Source organism: Pygocentrus nattereri, chromosome 2, assembly GCF_015220715.1.
Source record: "Pygocentrus nattereri isolate fPygNat1 chromosome 2, fPygNat1.pri, whole genome shotgun sequence".
Lineage (NCBI taxonomy): Eukaryota > Metazoa > Chordata > Actinopteri > Characiformes > Serrasalmidae > Pygocentrus > Pygocentrus nattereri.
Genome location: NC_051212.1, coordinates 50,917,769 through 50,941,869, shown reverse-complemented (window position 1 = coordinate 50,941,869; position 24,101 = coordinate 50,917,769). Strand labels below are relative to the sequence as shown.

Below are 24,101 nucleotides of genomic sequence, written 5' to 3'. Positions count from 1 at the left end.
GATACATGTACGTTAAGCATCTCTAGGCAGTTCAGTACTAGTTTTAGCTGTTTAACCGTAAGAACGCTGCTCTAAATTGGTTACGGTAAGTTTTGGTTCAGAGGTGTATTAAGCTGCTGTAGCGTCTACCCTGACTGCATGAAAAAGCAGTGCCATAAAGCAGCCCAGCTGTCTGACCAGTAGATGGTGCTTTTGTTCAGAGCCAGGCAGTGGACCTTGCATGTAATCTGAATGGCTGTTGAAGTAGGGCTGAAGGGCTGACCATGTAATATCTGGGCTGAAAACACATCAGGCCGACCATGTAATATTTGAGCTCCGGCTGGTGATGATACATCAGGACCCAGTTTTTGGTTCCCTCAAAGCACCGTTTTTGTCCACCATGGACATCTGTAGATGTCTCTGTTATCACTCGCAATAATAAAAGCATATTGTAAGTTTATAGCCATTATTTTTCACTCATATAGTTTGTAAGTAGGAGACAAGATATTTTATGATCCAAGTTTGATGAGAAGTTATTATGTAAAAATCTTTTACACTTTTATCATGTTTTTATCTTTTTTTTTTTTACGATAAAATGAAAATGCAGACTCGAATGACCAGAATTGTAATTCAGTACTTAAAGGCTAATCTAATACTCAGCAATTTCCTCAGATTTTTCAAAATTTCTGCATAATTTAGAGTCATTTAGAGTGGTTTGATGTGAAACGGTTCTAGAGAAACGTACAGACTCATTTTTTTACCGTGGTGGTGATAGGAACCAGGGGTCAACATGTCTACAGCATACAGGATATTTTATCCAGAATGACCAGTGAATCTACATGTGCCTTCTGAGCTTTTATGTGTAATGGCTGTTTATGGTGAAGTAGTGGTAAATATATATATATATATATATATATATATATATATATATATATATATATTGGGTACCATTTTGCCTGGTAGTGTCCTCAGCACTGTCCTCAGTAGTGTCCATGTATCCCTCCACCATAAATATATTTTAAATTTGCTTTGAAAAGTCTCGGAGGCAGGTCTTAGAGGTCTGGTTCCTATCACCACCACTGTGCACAATTCTGTCTCAACTTGTTTGAGACTTGTAACAGATATTAATATATATTTTACCTTGTACCAGTTTCACAGCCTCTGTTTTGCCCCTTGACTGAAATGCACTGGTCAGGCTGCCACTCATCTAGAATGTATCTAGAACTTACTTCCAGGACTGGAGTGATGTTTTGCACTTCAGTTGGTTCCAACTGTTATAAATCAGAACGTGATCGGTTGCTTCCACTGTCCATTCCTAATTATGCTGGTAGCTAACCGGTCACATGAGGCCTTCAGTTTGGCTCCTGAAGGCCTAACCAATGGGAGGTCTAGCATGGCTGTATCAGTCTCTATACCATGCAGAAAAAAACTGATTGGATCATTTTTCATTGGCCGTTTCAGGATTTTAACCCTTTTGTTTTTCCACCCACGACTTAACAATAAAGTAAGAGAAGTACTGTAACACCTGCAGAGTTTAAACAGCAAGCATGCTATTAAAAAAGTACTGAAAACTACAGACGTTTGTTTAATTCCTAGAAATCGTTAGGTCTCCTCTTAAGGCCTAGAAGACCCCACTGCTGTAAGTCGTGTAATATCAACTTCCTTGTCTCCTCTAGACGCTTGCTGAGAAGAACCAGATGATCCGTGAGCGAGAGGCGCTGATTAAGGAGAAGAAGAGCTTCTTGACCAGCGAGGTGGAAAACAATAAAGAGTGCGAGAGGAAGATTGCAGCTGCAGAGCGACAGGCCACCAGGCTCCGGCAGCAGCTTCAAGAAGAGGAGGGCAACCGCATACGCCTGCAAGACGAGGTGAGTGTTTCATAGCTGCGCTGAAGGCACTTCGTAGACAGGACAAGGCTTGTTGCTCAGATCTAATCTTTTTGACTTGACAGCTCACATTCGTGCTTGTGACACATCCACTGTCATTCATCTGTCATCTGAAATCATCAGTCACATGTGGCATCCAAGGGTTCTAGGGCTGTCAAAGGATTAGAGTAATAAATCATGAATAAAGGAAATGTTTGTATGGTTTGAGCAAATAAGACAAATGCGATTAATCGCTATTAATGACACAAATTGCCATTCATCTCGATTAATCGTGTTTGTCTTATTTCTTCAAATTAGATTTTTTTCTGTTCAAAAGGCTGTACATTTTATTAAAGCTATATGAGTTGACGAAATTGTCACGATTGGTCCCTCCCAGTCTAGTCCACGTGCTTCTTTGTTTTGGTATCCGTAGTCCTGCCCCTTGTTTTGTAACTCCGCCCCTGATTGTTTTCACCTGTCCCGGTGTCATTTTTAAGCCCTGTGTTTGCCCTTTGTTTTTGCTGGTCTTTGTTTGCTTTGGTTGATGTATGTTGCTTGAATCTCTGTGTTGTTTGTAGTGTTTGATTCTTGTTTGAGGCTCTTTATTGTCATGTCTGTCCCGCGATTTCTTCGTGTTGGCTATATGAACCTGGACCGTTCTGACCATGACCTTGGATTTGCCCTTAATAAATCTCGCTTATCTCCGCATATGCGTCCGCCTCCTCACTCCCTGTTACAGGAATAAACTTCATCAAAATATATTTATTACTTTTTATAATGCAATAATATGGTGTGAATGCAGAATACACATCAATACGAACATGAAAATCATGTGATTTCCATACCAATGTTCCTCACCAATGTCCAGGGAGAGCAATAGCAGCTTTCCAAACAATGAGTGTATATATCATATTTCATAAATATAGTCAATGGTTCAACTCCCATTCTTGTTCATGCAACTGGGTTCTTGTTACATTGGAGGCTCTTGAGAGGAATCTGAAGCTCCACTTTACTGTTGCTGTTGTTAGTTTGCTGCTCGTTTATTTATACATAGATTATCTGCCAGCACTGTCTAGTGTGGTTAGCAGAGTTTCTGAAGGTCCTGATGAAAAGCTATTAAAGCTATATTTTAATGAATGGGCTGCAATCACAGATTCTACCATAGTAACACAGGATTTGTTTTACTTCAAGCCTCAGATGTGAACGTAGCCTAAGACCCGATGCAAACTGCATGTTTCTCTCTGTGAATGATATGGAGGAATTGACATTAATATGAAGGTGTTGCTCTTCCTTAGCTGGAGACTCTGAAGGGGACAGTGGATGGCGCTGCGACAGATGTGGAGGTTCTGAGGTCTAACTTAACCAGCATGAAGAAGGAGATCAATGACAAAACCATCAAGTAATGCTATGTTATGTGTCTCCAATGTACATTTTTGTGTCTGCTCTGCTCTAAAACACGCCTTGTCCAGCTTCTGCAGGACTTCATGGGTTTGGTTAAGGCACTATCCTCAGGAGATCTTGAGCTCGGTCCCTGGTGATGCCACAATAATCTGTGACCAGGAGTCCAAGATAATTGGCCTTGTTCACATAATAGGCCCTCACAAGACTATTCCATATGATCATGTGTAGCTCATCATCTAAGGGTTTGTGGACGGTGAATTCAGCAGCAGTTTGTGTTTCTGTCTCACAGGCTGGAGGAGGCCCGGCTGCAGAACGTCGCTCTGGGGGAGAAGCTTCAGGTGGCCACAGAGGCGGCGCTCAGCGTGGAGGAGAGAGCAGAACAGATGGAGCAGATGCTCTGTGACCAGGAGCTACACAGCAAAGTGAGTGTCAGCAAAGCATCGAGGGTTCTCACCTGAGACAGGCTGCTTGAGGCAAACTCTGCAGGCAGAAAGAGCATGAAATTGTCACGATGCAAGCTTGTTCTGAGGTTTGCGACGGTTGGTTGACTTCAGATTTCTTTGTGCAGTGTAAGAGCATGAGAAAACACCCAAAATCACACCCCTGTGTCTGAAGGCAGGATACACCCTGGATAGGTCGCCAGTCCATCACAGGGCAGACAGACAGACATATACATTTACACACACCCCTAGGTGCATTTTCAAAACCTGCAGTAACGCCTTATGTTCATTACGGTGAACTGTTATATCTCTGGCTCAGTGCACCTTCCGGTGTTAAGTCTCACCCCATGATGGTGGGCATGACAAAATCAGTTACTGCATCACATATAAACAATCTGGTTGGTTGGTGCTTTTGTACAGAATGAGAGAGCAGAGTGAGGGATCTGCATCAGTGGTCTGTTGTGTCCCTATGTGTGTTTATACACTCACCGAGCAGTTTTGCTGCAGTGCTGAGAATGACCCACCAGCAAAATAATACCTGCTCTGTGGGGGTCCTGACCATCAAAGATGGTATCAGAGAAACAGATGGACTACAGTCTGTAATTGTAGATCTACAAAGTGCACAAAGTGGAGCTGATAAAATGGAAAATGAGTGAAGATGCAAGGAGGTGTTCCTAATGAATTGATGGTGAGCGTGTATATATTCTATATGTGTATATTGTCATCTCTGGCCTTGTAATAACGCCTTATGACATGTTCTGTTTGATGTAAATTGTGAAAGAAATTAAATAGAAATGCATGACATCGTTTTTTTTATGACACGTATGCGGCTTAAAATGTTAGCGCCCCAACTTAAAACACTTTCCTGCGTTCCTGCACACACCAACACTTAAATGTCTGGGCTTAACTTAAATCAATAAAACATTCTAGGAGTTGTTGTATTTTAGGTTTATTTTTTTAAGGGCAGGAAAAGACACTTTTAACACACAGAATATTGAAAAGCGAATGAATTTCGGCCTCAGAATTGAAAATTGCTATCAAACCTGAAACTGTGTGCATCTTTACACCCCTACTGTGTAACTGCATGCATCTAAGCTGTGCGCAAGGTGCAAACGGCAACAGGTAAACATTTGCATACGACCACATGACACTTATATTTGTGTTTGAACTAACCATTACACTCCTTCTTATAAGTGCTTGTCATGTTTGTAAGGGTTGCTGAGCTGAGCTGAGCTGAGATGTGACCTGTGTGTGTCCGTATGTGCAGGAGATTGATGCCCAGCTGCAGCGGCAGCGTGAGCTCCTGTTCCGCAAGAGGCAGGAGCTGCAGACCCTGAGAGCGAAAGAGAAGAACGCCACGGCGGAACTCTCAGGCAGCCGGGCCGCGCTCTCCAACCTGGACAGTCGTCTCAACAAACTGGACCAGCATGCTCTCAAACAGCAAGAGATCATCTGCAATCAGGTAAGAGACCCATCCAGATGTTCATACTGACCGCAGCAGATGTAAAGAAAGATTCAGTTCATCTCACTAAACATCTGCACCTCTGTACTAAAACATGTACTTTTGCCAAATGTGGTCAATCAGCCAAGTCTTTGACTGTGACTTTGACTTAGTGGCTGCTTCTTTAGTTTTGTAGTGAAGCTATCAAGCTAATGAAGGCAACAAATAACAGCCCTACAAGTTGAACTGCATGCTTAAATTATTACATGCGTGCTGCAAACAACTTCGAGTTGTTAAGTAATCTCAAATAGACTTGCTTAAGTGCTTTGTGACTCTATATGGCATGTTGATAGTTTAGATTTCGTTTCAATGGAACTAAGGGTCCTAGGCCAACCCCTGAAAAACAGCCCCATAGCATCATCCCTCCTCCACCAGACTTTACAGTTGGCACAGTGCAGTCATGCAGGTAATGTTCTCCTGGCATTTGCCAAACCCAGCCTCGTCCATCAGACTGACAGACAGAGAGCGTGCTTCATCACTCCACAGAACTTCCACTGCTCTAGAGTCCTGTGGTGGCTGCTTTACTCCACTCCATCTGACGCTTGGCATCGTGCCTGGTGATGTAAGGCTTGCATGCAGCTGCTCAGCCATGAAAATCCTGCCATGAAGCTCCTGGCACAGAGTTTTTGTGCTGATGCTGATGCCAGAGGAGGTTTGAACTCTGAAGTTATTGAGTCAGCAGAGCTTTTATGCTCCTCAGCACTCAGTGACCCGCTCGGTAACTTTACACGGTCTGACACTTCATGGCTGAGTTGCTGTGGCTCCCAAACGCTTCCGCCTTTCACAGTTCATCGTGGAATATCTAAGAGGGTAAACATTTTTTGACTTGTTGCAACCGTGGCATCCTATTACAGTAGCACAGTCAAATTCAGTGAGCTCTTTAGAACAACCAGTTTGTTCAGAAATGGGTGTAAAGGCAGACTGCATGGCTATGTGCTTGATTTTATACACCTGTGGCAATGAGACTGAGCAAAACACCTGAATTCAGTGATTAAGATTTGTGTCCCAATACTTTTGGCCACAGAGTGTATTTCTTTGTTTGGAGTTTACAGGATGCCACTTTCGCCATTCCAGTTCTATGAGACCAGACTGATAGCTACAGCTGGAAAATATGACAGGATACACTATTATCATGATAACATAACATCACAATATGTCACAATAGGTTCTTCTGAGAATATCATGGATTATCAGCACTTTAACTGCAAGTTTGATTAAAAAGAAAGCATAATCAGTCCAGTTTGATTGGATTTAGTGTGGCACGGTGTGTGCAGTGTTGAGTACAAGTAAACGGATTAATAGTTTTTGATGGTCTTTTTAAGACGTCGCAATACTTTGTCTGTTCTAACTTATCAGAAGAATCACAGAAAACAAATATCGTGAGTTGTGAAAAAACAACATATTATCATATTTTGCCATATCGCCCACCTCTGCTAATAGCTGCGTATTTACCAAACCTGTAGAGATCTCAATGACTGGTGCTTTCCTCATATAGCAACATTTATCTCATATTCTATTCGATTGATAGTCCAATTAGTCTTTTGTTTCAAGACCCAGCATTAATTAAAAAGCAATACTGTGCATCCGTGTTCTTCTTGTTTCTCCTCAGGACGTCCAGATCCAGATGCTGAAGATGAAAATGGCTCGTCTGAAGGGCGAGGTGAACACAGAAGAGAAGCAGGTTCTGGAAAAGAGAACCTCTGAGCTCAACAAGGCTCTGGAGGAGAAGAAGAAGACGGCTATTATGCTCACCTCACAGCTCAAAAAGCTCCAGGTGAGGCCAACAAAGCTAAAACGACTTTAACTGGCAACAGTGTCTATTGTACAGTGATGATGAGCACAAATTTGGGAGTCTAAACTGTTTCTTCATATCTCCCAGCACTGAACTGAGTGTAGTAATGCAGGCTTGGGATTTACTGTTCATTTGAAAGTGATTCTTCAGTTGGGCTATGGACTTCATTTAAGTTGGTGTGAACCAGTATTCAATTATGTTATTATACTCTAGTTATAATTATCATTCCCAAATCATGAGGTTTAATATGTAGTTGCCTCCCCTTTGCAGCTATAACAGCCTCCACTCTTCTGGAATGCTTTCCACAACATTATGGAGGAATTCTTGCCCATTCAGTCAAAAGAGCATTAGTGTGGTCAGGCACTGATGTTGGACAACAAGGCCTGGCTCACAATCAACGTTCCAATTTGTTTAGTGGGGTTGAGGTCAGGGCTCTGTGCAGGCCACTGGAGTTCCTCATGGACCTTGCATGGTACAGGGGCTCAGTCATACTGGAACAGGAAAGGGCCTTCCCCAAATAATTGCCACAAAGTTAGAAGCATATAATTATCAAAAAATTTCTTTGTATGCCGTAGCATAAACATCACCCACAGGGGACAGGCACTGTGCGCTTCATCACTTTGTGCGTTTACATGGTCTACCATTTTGTTGTTGAGCTGCTTCCATTTCACAATAATAGCACTTACAGTTGTCTGGGGCAGATCTAGCAGGACATAGATTTCACAGACTGACTTGTGGCAATGGTGGCATCCTATGACAGTGGCATGTTTAAAGTAAGTGGGCTCTTCAGTTCAATACATCTGACAGCCAGTGTCTATTGAGATTGCAAGGCTATGTGCTTGATTTTATCCACCTGTTAGCAATAGATGTGGCTGAAACACCTCAAATGAATAAGTAGGAGGGCTGTCCACATACTTTTGGCTACATGGTGTACACCTTTATAATAACAGGAACTGTTTCAGATTCTTTGAAAACCTACCAAGGAGGCACGAAAGAATCGCACCTCAGCTTTTTTGAAAAGGTCAACCCTCAAACAGTTTTCCCAAGCCACTGTATCAGATGACTAGTTTATATACAGCTATTTATCACTGCAGATCCTGTTGTACCATTTCATAATGGCAAATTATGGAGAAATTGTCTAAATCAAAGTCTGTGTATTTGTGTAAATGTATGAGAACTCTTTACAATATCAAATGCATATTTCCAGGATGATATCCGCTGTCTGAGAAAAGAGACGGAGAAGACAGGAGCGGAAAAAAGAGACCTGACCACCAAGATCGAGGAACTGCGTCTTTTCAATGACACTTCTGACAAAGAGCTGAAGAAACTGCGACTTAAGAAACAGGTGACAAGACCATGCTCCCTCTTCACTGACCAGTACAGTTTTTTTTCATATATTATGTAATAATTTGGCAGTCGTGGGCTGGAGGTTAGGGAGCCAGCCTTCTGGCCAGAAGGTCCTCGGTTTGATCCCCTAACAGGACATGACTGAAGTGCTCTTGACCAAAACACCTAACCCCCCAAGTTCTCCCCAGGTGCTGTGGACAGGGCTCCCCACCGCTCCGGGCAAGTGTGCTTACTGCCCCCTAGTGTGTGTCTTCACTAATGTGTATGTGGCTGTTTAACTGCACGGATGGGCTAAATGTGCCAGTGAATTTCCCCGTTGTGGGATTAATTAAGGATTAAATGAGATGTTGCTTAATTACTTTGATTTCTTTTTATTTGAGAGTAAGCTTGTGTGTGTGTGTTGTTTCAAAACAGTGGGGTAATAGAAATATTAAAAGAAAACATGCTCTTAATAAATCACAGATTTGTATTTGTGCGCACCGAGTTTTTAGGTCAAAATAAACTGAAATGTCCAGACACCTTTGCGCATGATCGGCCATGTAAATCTCAAACGCAGTGCATATTCGGAGGGGTTCAGGGCCGCGCACACAAGATTAGGAAATTCCCGTACGTTTCCCAGTCCCTTCGGATTTTCTGGGAAATACGCACGTCATTAGATTTCCAGAAACATCACCTTTCCTGCATGACCTTTAGCCTGTTGTAGAGAAGAACATTAATGTTTATGAGACGGACGACCGAAAGCTTAACTTGAGCTTGACTGTTTAGATGTTTGTTCAGCCACGATTCCACATTTTCCTTACTTACAGCCATCTAGCACTAATAGGCACTTCGCTTTGATTGATTGATGACATTTCTCCGAAGGGCAGAGCGGCGCACAACCTAACCTGGGGTGAATTATACCAGGAATATTTTATGTAGATGAACATTTCAAGTAGAACCTGTTTTGTTCATCTCCTGGTTTTCTCCCAGCAGCACCATCTGTGAACTACAACAGCGGTCTGATAGACATTTGCCCTAAAGATTGAGATTTATATGTATATATTTATGTTTTTCATTTATTGTATTTAGAGTAGAAGTCACAGAATTTACACCTGGTTTGTTTTATTCATTCTCATGGTGTCTGTAATATAGCAACGGTGGTCTTCACTCACTATGATGGGCCACAAGCAGCAGTCATCGGTTTTCTCTCTATTCAATGTTAAATATTCATTCAGAATTCCTGTCCTCTCTTCACATTGCTCTTGTCATATTATTGCTTTGCTATCCAGGGTTGAGTAGAGAAGGATAGATTCCACTCTTGGTTGGTCTTAAGGTTTCTTCCCCATCCTCTTAGGAAAGGTTCATTGAAGCTGTCACCTGTGGTGATGCGCACCAGGGCCTGGACCTGGAGTTTCTGTGAAGCTGCTTTGTGATAACACCTGTTGTAAAAAGCACTATATAAATAAACTCGACTTGACTTCATGCTGTGAGAGCTAGCCAGGCTAAAGTACAGCCTGCACATAGTAGTTTTAATGTAATGTAAAGTGTTGCAGCAAAACCTCTCAAAGTAAATAACGAGAGAATCCATATCCCCCTACAGAAAAACTAGCCCTGCCGTGTGGAGGCTGTACTTTAGCCTGGCTAGCTCTCACTTGTCTCATGCTTCACAATACAGCCACCGAGCGAGTGAGCAGAATAATAGGTGTGAATTCTGTGACTTAGATACAAAACTAGGGGTAAGTTTCTTATATGGTACTTGGAAATGCCCGGATGACGTTAATATGGGATTATAGGAAGATGACCGAATTGAGGCCGTTTAGCTTCATGTTAGTTTGTGCCCCGCTGTCCTTTGTTAACACTGCCACTGTAATGTTCAAACTTCTTTTGCATTCAGTTGAATTATTAACAAATGGCTTACTTTCATTTGTAGCAGAGGTGTGCAGATTGCTAGGATAAACACAACTAAAGTACTTTTTAGACTGTTTAGCAAAAAAGAAAATTCTTTAGGTTGTGCCTCGTTCTTTCCTGTTGCTACAAAAGTAGTCAAATAGCTTAAAACAGCAATAACAGCCAATTAGAAGACGTTCTGAAATGTTTCTGTGTCCATTTTTATAACTAGCAGTGTTTATATAAATAGTCTTTATATAAAGATATAAATCGTTTAGTTTCACTCTCGTAACCCCCCACAGAACTTCTTAAGAAATAAAACCCATTGTAACCATTTCCCTGCATTAGGACAGCATGGTGGAGCTCAACATCCTGAGGCTGGAGGTAAAGCGGCTCCGTGACCTGCTGTACAACAAGGCGGACGGCGTTCTCTCTCTGGAGAAGAGGCGGCTGCAGCTGCAGGCGGCCATGAAGGAGCGTCAGGAGGAGATCCGTGTGCACAGAGAAACCCTCACCAAGCAGCTCAAAATCACCGATCAGGAAAGGCAAAGACTCAGGTGAGGCAGAGGGGCATATAGCAGGCCTGGACCTGTGTACAGCAGAGCTGTGTTTTGTATTGGGTTCTGAAGTGAGCAGGGATGTTCCTTACCCAGTGCATTATCTCTTACACTTTGTTCTTAAAAGGTTTCTGGACTTGCATAGAAAAACAAAAGATTTACAGGGTGATTTCAGAAAGATGAATCCGATTTATTTCACTTGTAAATCGTTACGGAACCGTGCAGTGCATTGTAGATGATTTAAATGAGCATAAAGTTTATTATGCAATTTTACAAGTGCTCAGTCTGAACCTCCTCCAGCTGTACGGATGACATCAACTTCAACGGCATAGTCAAACTCCACTGAGCGTTGGGGGGGGGGGGGGGGGGGGGGGGGTCACCGCACTCCTGGCTCTTTCAGTGCGATTTCGGAGATCGTCCAGTGCTGTGGAACCAACGATGAACGCTTTGAAATCTCACGAAAATCTCGTTGCACAGTTATGATGGATTCACTCTTATTGACGTGGAGAACGCAGAACGCGTTCTGCTCTGGGGTCCTCGCAGACGGAAGGGAGCTATCTTCCAGTGACAGTCAGAAACTCTATTACCCCCCCCCTTTCAGTTGGTATGTGATTAGTTCCTGGGCGCTTAATGGTTGTAAGAATAAGGCGCTTTGAAATCGGACTAACCTCTCTGTATGATATCAAGCATGTAATGTATAGATAATAAATGGCTTTAAACAGTATTATTAAAGCGACTACATGCATTTTAATTGAAATACAGGATACTTTCTTACATATAATTACAAAGGATGTGGTTGGAGAGACAGTATTGAAATTACATACTCCAGTGTAGAAAGTCATTGAACCAAAAGTGAGCACACCTGGGATGTGATTTCCCATTAAGCCCAATTATTTAAGCCCTATTACACCCTTAAATTAGTTAAAGTATTCATGGCTGCTTGGCTGTTCATTTGTTTTCCAGACAAATTCAGACGGGAAAACCTTACAAAGAAGGGAAAGGGTACAGGAATGTTAGCAAACTAATAAACATAAGCCGAAACACAGCTGCAAGTAGGTATTAGGAAGTATCCAAAGAGCAATACCATCACTAATCAAAGGCATAGCGGCAGTCCTTCAAAGATCCGCTGTTTACCCAATCTTGAAAAAAGCACCTTTCCTAGAGAATCCGCACGAACCTACAAGACTTAAAGTTTGCGAAAGCACATGAAAAGAAGCCTGATGAATATGGCGTTACGTTATCTGATCAGATGAAACTGAGATGAACTTGTTTAGATCAGATGGAGTTCAGCGTGCTTGGTGTGGACCTGACCAAGACTATCACAGTGACTGCATAATGGCAACTGTGAAACATGGTGGAGGTAGTATGTTCATATGGGGCTGTATGAGTTCAGCAGGTGTAGCAGAGGTAACTTTACTAGATGGCATCACCAACTAGTGTGTACACCAAAATACTGAATGAAAGGCAGTTCGCTATATAAAACTCTAGGTAGGATATTTTGATTGCTTAAATCACCTGAGCAGAAAAGGCTCTGATTTTTTCATCCCACTTTAAATGGTGCAGCAGTTTCATGTCAGTGCCTGAGGTGTTAATAATAACTGCTGCACTTTTTAAGGTAGAATGGGAAAATCTGAACAAGGAGCTGGCCAATAGGAAGCCAACTTCAGCTTCGTGCCAAAACTAGAATAGTAGGATAGTTTGATAGTCTAAATGTCCTTATCAGGAAATGTTACCAGCAAATCAGCTTCTCAGGGGTGAAGCAGTCATATTAAGCAGAGACTGTGCTGAAGTAAAATTCACGTTGTGGAGAGTAGTATTAATTAAAGTATTGATAAGTATCAGTATCGATATCAGTATTGATAAAATCCTAACGATAACCATCCCTAGTTTTAGCATTTCACCTGCGGTTCCAAACGGAGAATTGGGATTGAGGTTACATACAGACACCCTGCAGTTGTCATCCTGGATTGTGGGAATGTCAGTGTTGTGTTCTGCTTCGACAGTTGAATCAAAAGCCAATTGAAGGCTTAACCAAGTTTTCGAGAAGAAATTATGCGTGTGACTCTTTTTTTGTTTGCCCAAGGAGATGTAGCCCAGATGTTCAGAGTGCTCACTGGTTGCTAATGATCTCTTCACAGCGCTGAGGTGCATGAACGACTGTCCAAAATCGACAAGATGAGGAAGAGATATGAGATCATGACCATCGCAATGGCTGCACCAGAAGGAGAGGAAGACAAATCCCAGGCCTATTACATTATAAAGGTAGCTGGTCTTTAATATTAGTCACAAATAGGCTTATTTGAAGTGACCACATGCTTTGGATGGGGTAACATCTAAGGGTTAAATTATAACCAAGAGTGCGGGGTCCAATCATCACTCTTCCATTTTTTAAATGAGAAAAAAAGCATTTTTTATTGTGAAGTTGGTGCTGTTGGGCTTCAGTGCTTCAGTTTGTCAGTGTGGACCGTTTAGTTCCCTCAACAAACCACCACATAAATTTATAGCAGTAGCTTTTACCTGAGGCCTGGTGCATCACTAGGTCCAGCATTTTGTATATAGTGGGAAATTTTAGCACATAATTAATCGTCATATGAATAATTGCGATTAACAGTATCCCAATCCTCACATCTATGGGTAGGGTGTCCTGATTTTTCGTGAGATAGGGCTATGGGGTATGGCGCAGTGACTATGTGACCCTCCAAACGGAGGTTTTTCAGAGACTCACTCCAAACGGAGTGCTATGAGAAAGGAAGAAGATCGGCAAGGTGGCTGTGAGAGAAATGAAACACACAAATGTGAGAATTTTCCCCGTTTAAAATGACAATAGCCATGGTGTTATCTTAGTTTAATGTCATTTCAGTGTATTATGGTCCTTTTCTTCATAACAAGCACACCCTGTCACTGCAGACTGGCAGGGTGGCCTAGTAGCTGTTAATGAAGTGATGCTCTTTTTATTTGAGGGTCCCATTTCATAGAGGACGATTTTAACCCCTGTTCCTTGTAACTCGGTTTCAAGGTGACTCTCAAAAACAAGGAGCTGGAGTAAAAATAAGAAATAGGATCGTGTCCCATTTTTTGTTTATTGTATGCTACTATTGAAGCACGAGCCTTAAGTGGCCAAATTGGCTGATTACCATTTTTGTTTCTTAGCTATTATGGTTTAGCCGCTCGTACCTGATGACAGACACAGCAGCTCAAACAAACATTACTCTCTGCTGCCCCCTAAAGGTGTTCAGAAGTAACTGCTGTCGGAAGAAAACCTTGTATCTCCAAAATAGTAACTTTACAGGAGAAGGAAAAAACATACTTCACTTTCAATGTAAGTCAATGGAACCAGAATTTTTCCCATGTCATTTTGGGTAATTTCTTTTAGGCCACTCATCACAAAATGTACAAACTGTGTAAAGAGTGACAGATACTTTCACATTATGGAGATACAAGGTTTTCTTCTGACAGCAACGATATTGAGCTTACTGAGTGCCATATCCCATTAGCTGGCATAGTGCTGGAGATATCTTTAATACTGTGCTGTCAAAAATGACCATGAAAGTGTAGAAGAGCAACACGGCCCCAAAAATAAATGCCCAAATACAGCAATTGAGCTAAATTTATGCCGAATCACATCTCAGGCTGTGTTTTTTTTTTATCTGGCTTTTAAAGGCAGCTCAGGAGAAAGAAGAGCTTCAGCGTGAGGGGGACGAGCTGGACACCAAGATCCGTAAAACAGAGAAAGAGGTCAAAGCCTTGGAAAACACCCTACATGTTGTCAATAATTGGAACAGCACTTACCGTAAATCCTTCAGCAAGGCCACAGAGTCCAGTATGTCCCAGCCTTTCTCTACCTGACTGTAGTTAATCAAGGAATGAATCATTAATAAACAGACTGCATTCCTGTTCCAGTGTTTTCAAGAAGCAGCTCTAGATTCCAGTGTCATGTCAGTGGGGATTCCAGAACTAGGCTTAACATTTGTCTGGAAACTTTAGCAGTAGATGAGCACATTATGTAAGCTGTACTGAATCCATTAACAGTTGTGGCTTGTTTTGGTAGGTCCAGAGTATCAGGAGAAAATGAAGTTAGATGAACAGAAAAGAGCAGCTGAAGACAAGTACAAATACAAGAGACGGCAGATCAGGGAACTCCAGGAGGACATTGAGGTCAGTGGTAGGTTGGGGATATTTCAGTTCTCATTCTGTGCAAACGTTTGAGAAGTCAACACTATTTCTGGACATGGTTAGCATAAGGCTTCCTTATATTCCTCAAATTCATTCAAATAGATCTAACACTACTCAACACTAGGCACTCTGAATTGAAATCCACATTGAAATTGAAACGTGAGATGTTGTGAGAGTCCCACCCCTAATATGCATCATATTTTTACCTTAATCCAAAATACTTGCACAAGCAATTTTTATGAATGTTTGAATGAATGAAGAAAACTGCACATTTTTACTGGCTTATTAACCCTTAACCCAAAGCCATATTGGGTTATTTTCATATTGATTTATGAGTCTTTGTGTAAAGTTGTCTCCTGGACTGGATGTTTCAAACAAGCAGTGGTCAAATTGTAACAGCAATTGAAGGGGGTGATGGTGTGTTCAAACAACTTGGTGGAAGCAACTGAAAACAACTTGGGCAACTTTGTGTGTAAACATTTAAATACACTATTGCCAAAAGTATTTGCATGTCTGCCTTCACACAGCTTCAACTCTTCTGTGAAGACTTTCCACAAGGGTTAGGAGTGTGTTCATGGGAATGTTTGACCGTTCTTCCAGAAGTGCGTTTGTGAGTTCAGACACTGATGTTGGACGAGAAGGCCTGGCTCTCAGTCTCCGCTCTAATTCATCCCAAAGGTGTTCTATCGGTTGAGGTCAGGACTCTGTGCAGGCCAGTCAAGTTCTTCCACACCAAACTCACTCCTCCATGTCTTTATGGACCTGCTTTGTGCACTGGTAGGCAGTCATGTTGGAACAGGATGGGGCCATCCCCAAACTGTTCCCACAAAGTTGGGAGCATGAAATTGTCCATAATCTCTTGGTGCTGAAGCTTTAAGAGTTCCTTTCACTGGAACTAAGGGGCCGAGCCCAACTCCTGAAAAACAGCCCCACACCATGATCCCCCCTCCACCAAACTTTACATCTGGCAGAATGCAGTCAGACAAGTACTGTTCTCCTGGCAACTGCCAAACCCAAACTTATCCATCGAATTGCCAGACAGAGAAGCGTGATTCGTCACTCCACGTCTCCACTGCTCTAGAGTCCAGTGACGGCGCTTTACACCATTGCATTCCACGCTTTACATTGCGCTTGGTGATGTCAGGCTTGGATGCAGCTGCTCGGCCATGGAAACCCATTCCATGAAGCTCTCTGCGCTGTTCTGATCTGAAGGCCACATGAAGTTTGGAGGTCTGTAGTGATTGACTCCGAAGAAAGTTGATGACCTCTACGCACTATGCCTTTCAGCATCCACATCCTCATTTTATGTGGCCGACCACTTCATGGCTTCCTCTTTGTTATAATACCACTGACAGTTGACTGTGGAATATTTAGTAGTGAGGAAATTTCACGACTGGACTTGTTGCACAGGTGGCGTCCGATCACGGTACCACGCTGGAATTCACTGAGCTCCTGAGAGCGACCCATTCTCTCACTAATGTCTTTAGAAGCAGTCTGCAGGCCTAGGGGCTCGGCTTTATACACCTGTAGCCATGGAAGTGACTGGAACACCTGAATTCAATGATTTGGATGGGTGAGTGAAGACTTTTGGAAATATAGTGGATGTATAATAAATATGTTAGGATATCACAACTTAATCCAAAGGAGATGAAAATGGGAGTGGCAACTGTATTAATTAATCTATTTATTTATTAATTTATTTATTGCAAGAAGATGGCATTTCTTTGCATTCCCCACTCAAAGACGGGCCTTGCAAATAGCTGACTACAGTTTATGATTAACTTTTGTGCAGAAGTATGTTTGTACTCAGCTCTGGTTTGTTCAGTCATGGTCAATTTGCCAGATATTTATCAGAGATGTGCTGAAACATTATGGCAGTGGAATTCCAGGCTTAACCTTCCTAGATTCCCTGTGGCATATACAACCCCAAATCGGACAAGCAAATAAAAAAGCAAGTATTTCTAAAATTTACTTTGAGTTTTATTTTATTGCAGGCAGTTGAACACAAGATATTTCATGGTTTGTCTGGTGGAGTTAATTTCATTTGTAAATATACATCCATTCCAGCCATTCAGGCCTGCAACACATTCCAAAAAAGTTGGTGGGAGGGGGGGAATTCAAGGCTAGTAATGAAGTAAAATAATAAAATAATGAAACAGGTGATGCCAAACAGGTGATTGTAATCATGACTTGATACAAAAGCAGCATGGGGAGGGATTAGGATATTTCGGTGCACAATATAATTAAAAGATTCAGCATCACGAACAATCATTTATCTATAAGCGATATAACCTAATTTGTCAAGTACTACTATACATAGTTACATCCACAAATACCAGTTAAAACTGAAACACTCTGCCAATAGGAAGCCTTTTGATGTTAACCATGTTGACCTCTCTGGGCTTGGAAGCATCTGGGATGGACCATCACACAGAGGAAATGTTCAGACCAATTTGGTCTTTTTTGGACGAAATGCATGCTATTCCATTGATACCAAAAAGTACATAGATTTTGGAGCAACACGTGCTGCCTTCAAGACAACATCTTTTTCAGGCTTGCATGCATATAAAACCATGTTCTGCACACAATACAAAGGCATGGCTGTGGATGTGGGACTGGCCTGCATGAAGTCCCGACCTCTTCTCAACAGAGAATGTGTGGCGCATTTTACAACACAAAAGACCCCGTTTTGTTGCACCCTTTAAGACTTGTGTGCAGGAAGAATGGGACAAAAGTTTATCTTAAAAGCAGCCTCTAAACGTCTTGAAAGTGTTGAGAAAAGCAATGACAACATTACAAAGTGTTAAATACCTTATTGACCCAACTTTTTTTTTATATGTTCCAAGAATCAAAATTAAAATTAGTTTATTTTGAGACAAACAATATAATTCATGAGGTAAACATCATATAATAATATGCTGTTGTCCATCCATCCATCCATCCATTTTCCAAGCCGCTTCTCCGTCAGGGTCGCGGGGGGGTGCTGGAGCCTATCCCAGCAGTCCTCGGGCGAAAGGCATGATACACCCTGGACAGGTCGCCAGTCCATCACAGGGCAGACACACAGACAGTCACTCACACACTCACACCTAGGGGCAATTTAGCATGTCCAATTGGCCTGACTGCATGTCTTTGGACTGTGGGAGGAAACCGGAGAACCCGGAGGAAACCCACGCAGACACGGGGAGAACACGCAAACTCCACACAGAGAGGACCCCGGTCACCCGGCTGGGGAATCGAACCCAGGCCCTCCTCGCTGTGAGGCGACAGCGCTACCCACCACGCCATATGCTGTTGTATTGTTTGTAATACAGGTCAAACATAATTTATAAATCACTGTTTTTGTTTATTTTTAACTTAACATACCATCGCAACATTTTCTGATTTGAGGTTGTAAATGTTTAAACAAATTCTATTGAAAGTGCAGATTCAGTACCTTCAATTGATGCTACATTTGGATTTGTAAGTACTGGAGATCTTTTGTTACTATTTGAAATTGATTTGAAGGTATGGTTAGAGACAGAACCTTGTTTTCTTTGGAAAGAAAAAACATTCTTTACATTCTTTACACTGTTGCCATTCTTTAGTGATTAACATTGAATGGCATTACAGGAGGCTGTGGTTTTACATTTAAGAACCTGAGTCCAGGAACCAGGAACCAGAATCAAAGAAACTCTACAAGAAGCAGTTCAATAGAGAAAATGTCATTTTTTCAAATGAAATGAAATCAATTGACAGTTTCAAGGAAAAACTCCCTCAGAGTTGAGGAAGAAATCTTGGGAGGAACCAAGGCTCACAAGGGGGGACCCATCCTCCTGGTCAAACTACCTACAAAATTGTTATACTACTAATATAGATAGTAGTAGTAATAGTAGAAGTAGTACTAATTAGAAGTCCATAAAAACGTCAATTTTCAATTTAACTTGTTGCCAGATGGCGAATTGAGTTTAGATACATGCCATAACCAGTTTTGCCTGCCTTTTTTATCAGTCACAACAAATAATTCCAGATTAAAATCTACATTTCAAAACATTTTGTGTTGTTTTTCTTTTCAGGGTATGAACAGCTCATTGAACAGCCTACAGCAGGAGGAAGCTGCACAGAGCAAAAGAAACGGTGACGTCCAAACACGCATTCTTTCTCTGAACAAGGAGCTCGGTTCCCAGCAAGAGAAACTGGGCAGGGTGACCAAACAGGTCTGACTCACTGCATTATTATCACAATCGAACACTGGTAATGCATTTGCTGGGAAACTGAAAGCATATACCAGACATGCCAGTAATGTTTACAATACAGCCAAGCGATAAGAATACTAGTGTTATTATTGGTTGAAGGTATTCAGACACTTTCGTTTTGCTATTTAATGTAATTGTATGTATCCACTGAACTTCCACACATAAAATCTTTCGACTTTGCTCTTATAAATGTATAAAATTTATGTGGAAAAAAGTATTGTCATTATTTAAAAATACACATATATGTAAATGTTGAAAATAAGAATCTCTACATGTTAATGCTGTTAAAATAAGAAGCTCTACATGTTAATAATAAAAACGGCACCCATTTTTTATATTTTTATAAAAGCCGTTGCTGTTGACTGAGAAGGTGTTGGGAAGTAGCAATTATGGTGAAGGTGAAGGGGTTCACTTGGAAAAATAAAATAGAATCCTTCACCCACAGTGAAGTATGAAGGTGGGAGCATCGTAATGTGGGCAGCTTGGAAACATGAGTGGAATGTGTTCCTGGGTGATATTCGATTAGAATTCAATCTTATCAGTTAAGAAAGGGGAGAAGATGGATGTTTCAACAAGACAGCAGCTCTAAATATATAATTCAAGGCTGGTTTCTAAAGCAGGTGAAAGTACTCGTTGTTGCTCCCAAGGCCATACATGTTGATTTTACTGTCTCGACTCTGCTTTAAACTTCAGCTCAGCTATAGCCACTTTTCTCACATCTCCAGCAGGAAACTTTTCCTCAAAAGTAGAACAGTTTCTTGTAAAATGTCTCTCAGTGTTTAACTTTTTACAAGGCTGATGTCGGGCGCCTGGCCTAGTTCCCATTGAAAATGTATGGAAATGCGATTTCATCAGAGGAATTGTGGGGAACTGGATGAGATTGGTCAAAATGGAACCTAATTACTTCTTACCATACCGGTCTCAAAGCCAACATCAGCTTTACTAAGTACTAATATTATTCATTTGTTCATTCGTTTGTTTTTTAACTATATTTTTGTTTATATTTTGTTAACATTCTCAAATACAAAGTCAAAAAACATTCATTTAGATCATCTGATATGATCCACTTTCAATTTCATTTGAAGTTGAATTGAAATGTTGTGTAATAGATAAAAACTGAATCTACGCATGTTGTTCTGTTGTGGCATGAATTCATTGGCTGTTAAACCTGCACACACCCAGTGCAGAAGGCAGTTACAGCATTCCAAAAGGATTAAACCTATTTTGAAGACAATAGATCTATCAAATGCCATTAAACGGGCTCATCTGATTGATCCTGTTGTTAGATCTTCTCTACTTTTAAAGACCTCAATCTCTCTTTACTTGTAATACTCCAACAGTAGTACCATTCTACAGTACTGTGGAAAAGTCAGAGGCCATGTATTTTATATATTTCATTTTCAGTCAAATATATACTATATCAGAGAATATCAGAGATATTTCTGAGGAGATCAGAAAGAAGCATAAATAAGGGGTTAACACTGTGTCCAATTTGAAATAGTAAATAGACTTGGTAGACACCAAAACTGTCCCCATCAGATAAACAGCACTGAAAGCTTCCATCTCTGAGAGAGAGGAGAACATCAAGCTGCATCAGATCTGAAAACATCCACAGGCGTTTCTGTCCATCCTTCCACTGTGAGAAAATGACCCAGAGCTGTGAGTCTGAAAAGATGTGTAGCTGATTAAGAAGAACCTTGCTGAGAAAAAGAGATGGACACATCAAACAGAGAAGCTGAACCATGGACTGACCCACCCCAGAGTCCAGACCTCAACACCACTGAATGTGCAATTGCTTGGATAGTGAGAAGTAGAAAATGCCAAGCCAACTTCTAAGACTGAACTTTGGAGGTGTGAAAAAATAAATAACCCTGGAGATTTCTTTGAAAAACCGAAAGCAAGTCTCCTAAAAAGACTGAAAAAAAAACTGATATTATATTTAGTTATTGACCATTTTGTCTGGGTAATCAAATAAATTAAGGGTGGTCTCTGACTTTTGCACAGTCCTGTATATGATAAGCTTTGAAAAGCCAATCACACATTGAATTTGGTGAAATATTCCCACTGTTCCTCTGCTGCAGTGCTCCAGACTCACGAAAGAAATTCGGTCAGCTAAGAAGACCAAGGAGGAGACCTTTGAGGAACGGGACATTGAGCTGAAAGAACTGAAAGACTTGAATAAGACTGTCAATAAGATGCTTTTGGAAGTCATAGAGGAGCATCCTGACCTCCAGGCCACATTGCAGATGTACTTCATGCAGGTAGTGCGTTCTATGGATGACAAATGGGAAAACATTAGATTTTGATAAGTCTATTTTAGACACTTTGTAGATATTTACATTGTTTTACTTCAGTCCAGCAGAATTTCTGTTCAGTTAAATGTAACTTTTTTCTAAATGCCAAACTTAACGTTCACTATAACCTTCACCTTTTCAGGCGCTTTAATCAGACAATAATAAGTATAAGAATATGTGTGTGACTTACAGTATCTTGCACGCCAAATGAAATTATTTTTTCCGCCCTCTGATTTTTGCTGAACTTTGCTGATCATGATCGCCTTTGCTGTTGGCATGGCGACAACCAAGATGACGAAGCAGCTGTTTTCCAGCAAACAGAACCTTTTCACAAACGCTAAAAGCTTCTCTCACTTTTCCATCCTGCACACTATCGCATTTTGTGAGGAACAAGGGACGTTTTTTTGATATTGTAGATATATATTTCGCCAATTTACATTTTAATAATAAATATACTCTTAGCGGAGCAAAAAATGTGCTATTGCATCCAGTGTGTAGTTTTGATGCTAAAAGAAATTGCGTCCAAATATTATGCATGTTCTTTTTTTCATGTCACGTTCAGAGTGTAACAGCCATAACACTGTTTAACAGCGTGTTTACTCAATAATCCCATCATAATCCGACTTCTGCAGTTATCTGATTATTCAAATGGTCATGTAAACAGCATACTCCCATCTCCGATTTAGAAATCTAATAAAGAGAGCTGGATTTAGCTCAACAATCGGACAATACAATTATTCTTTTGTATCATGGGTACCCTTACTCTGATTTCTTTCGGTTTTCTCAGTCTGAGCATGTGCGTAAACAGGCCGGAAATAAGTGAGGACCGCTGACGCTTTTTGTTTTCTAGATGATGTATGCTCATATTTTTAGATAGAGGCTCGATGATTTTTTAAAAAAAGCCACATCAGGAAGTTTTACATTACATTAACGTCACATCATCCTTTGTGAGTTTATTCGAAATCGGATTACTGTCCAATCATGTAAACCTGGAGTTTCCCATTATCTGATTACTGATCCACTGGATCCTTGATGTCTATTTAATGTACCATATTGAACGAAGCGACTGTTTTACTCTTGATTTCAATTTTTGTAAATGCATCTCTTCCAATGTAGGCCAGTCTAGCCCTCCCCTCTCCTGCCTCTACCCCATCTAGCCGGCAGAGTTCAAAGATAAGCTCAGCACGCAGCTCCATCTCTCTGAGGTAAAACTGAGCTCTCCACCCACCCAGTTCTACTGTCTTTTGGTGCACATTTGTAGAGCACTGTACTGCCACATAGAAGGCACTGTACCACACAATTCATCTTAATTACAGTCCTTTAAAAAGCATTCAGTGCATCATGAAATCTCAAATTATTTCAAATTCAGTGAATCTGAATTCAAAATCTGTGCACATTGTTATTAAATATTAAAAACATTATAACCAATTATTGGATTACACATTTGTTGCAGTTCCAGCTCCAGGTCAACATGTCTTGATACGAACATGAGAATGGAATACGTCAAATGGTCTCTGTTTATTGTGTATTGTTGTCGTCCGCGTTAGATCCTCAGGGTCGTCAGCCGGCAGCAGCTCCAGGGGCTCAGCAGTGCAGTCTCGCACAGTAAAGACGGTGGAGCTGGGACTGGGGCTGTCCGTCTCGTCTCCTCTGGCGTCCAGCACTTCTCCTCGAGCTTCTTGCAGCAGCAGCAGCAGCAGTAGTGGCAGGAGCAGGAGCAGTCAGCTCAAGAGACCCTAACTAGCAGCTCTTCCTCCCCAGGGCTATAGCAACTGTTTCTTGACGATAGGGCTCCATATTTTACAGATAAGCCACATTCACTGTTCTACTGTTCTACACATTTGACTATACAGTGTCATGCAAACAGCTGAAGTGGTTTGAAACCATTTATGTGGGTAGTGTGGATATGTGTGCTTATAAAGACTATAATTTTTTTTTTTTATAGAATGTGCTGTCATACCTTCAGACATTCTTGGTGAAAAGTCTTGACTTTCAGTCTTCAGCTGGGAAAACCTTCCTGAATATCTATGACCTCGTTTCAAAAATGCAGCTGCTCCCTCGACTCATTTAGATTATTATCTTTAATCTGCTGCACACGGAAATCCAAGGACAGTTGCATCGTTCGCTCAGGATTAATCCATATTTTTCAATTACATTCGTGTTGAAATTAATTCATTCCAACATATTGTCTATTTACATATTTCACGGGCTCAGATGATCTACTCGCAGAATGATTTTCCTTTCTTTTACTGTTTTCCACTTTGGGGTAATACCAAACATAACGTTGTTTTTTTTTTTAGTTTTTGCCATAATTTGAAAATGCCTGTTGTTCTTTACATTTTGTGTAAATTTCATGATGAATGGATCAAAATAAACGGCCCAGAATGACTTAGAAAGACGTCTGGTTCCATTGACTTACATTAATAGGAAAGTAGGTGTTTTTCCTTCTCCTGTAAAGTTACCAATCTGGAGATATGAGGTTTTGTTCCGACAACAGCGATAAATAGTATATATTGTGTTTGTGTGTGTGTGAATAAGTTAACACGTCCTCTTCAGAGAACACACTTCTGCACATTTAATGCAAAATACAGTTTATTTGCTGAATTTAACATATTGGGGGAAAATTTTAAGAATTTTTTTTTTCAGCTTCT

The 24,101-nt window shown here is 41.1% G+C and overlaps 1 protein-coding gene across 3 annotated transcripts in view; it reads left to right on the top strand.

The window, feature by feature from the left end:
• Window positions 1–23,825, top strand: part of ccdc39 (coiled-coil domain containing 39) — a 35,077-nt gene extending 11,252 nt beyond the window's left edge. The window contains exons 7-20 of one of the 3 annotated variants that reach the window (XM_017714632.2): window positions 1,656–1,847; window positions 3,140–3,243; window positions 3,535–3,667; window positions 4,953–5,147; window positions 6,796–6,960; window positions 8,186–8,323; window positions 10,540–10,748; window positions 12,887–13,010; window positions 14,409–14,568; window positions 14,797–14,903; window positions 18,977–19,117; window positions 21,238–21,417; window positions 22,567–22,655; window positions 22,998–23,825. In XM_017714632.2, the coding sequence (XP_017570121.2) occupies window positions 1,656–1,847; window positions 3,140–3,243; window positions 3,535–3,667; window positions 4,953–5,147; window positions 6,796–6,960; window positions 8,186–8,323; window positions 10,540–10,748; window positions 12,887–13,010; window positions 14,409–14,568; window positions 14,797–14,903; window positions 18,977–19,117; window positions 21,238–21,417; window positions 22,567–22,655; window positions 22,998–23,190 (2,130 nt within the window). In that variant the 3' untranslated portion in view covers window positions 23,191–23,825. Of the gene's footprint in view, window positions 1–1,655; window positions 1,848–3,139; window positions 3,244–3,534; window positions 3,668–4,952; window positions 5,148–6,795; window positions 6,961–8,185; window positions 8,324–10,539; window positions 10,749–12,886; window positions 13,011–14,408; window positions 14,569–14,796; window positions 14,911–18,976; window positions 19,310–21,237; window positions 21,418–22,566; window positions 22,656–22,997 lie in introns of those variants that run through there. The other 2 variants (XR_005131608.1, XM_017714634.2) reach the window with 2 other exon arrangements.
• Window positions 23,826–24,101: the final 276 nt, after the last annotated feature.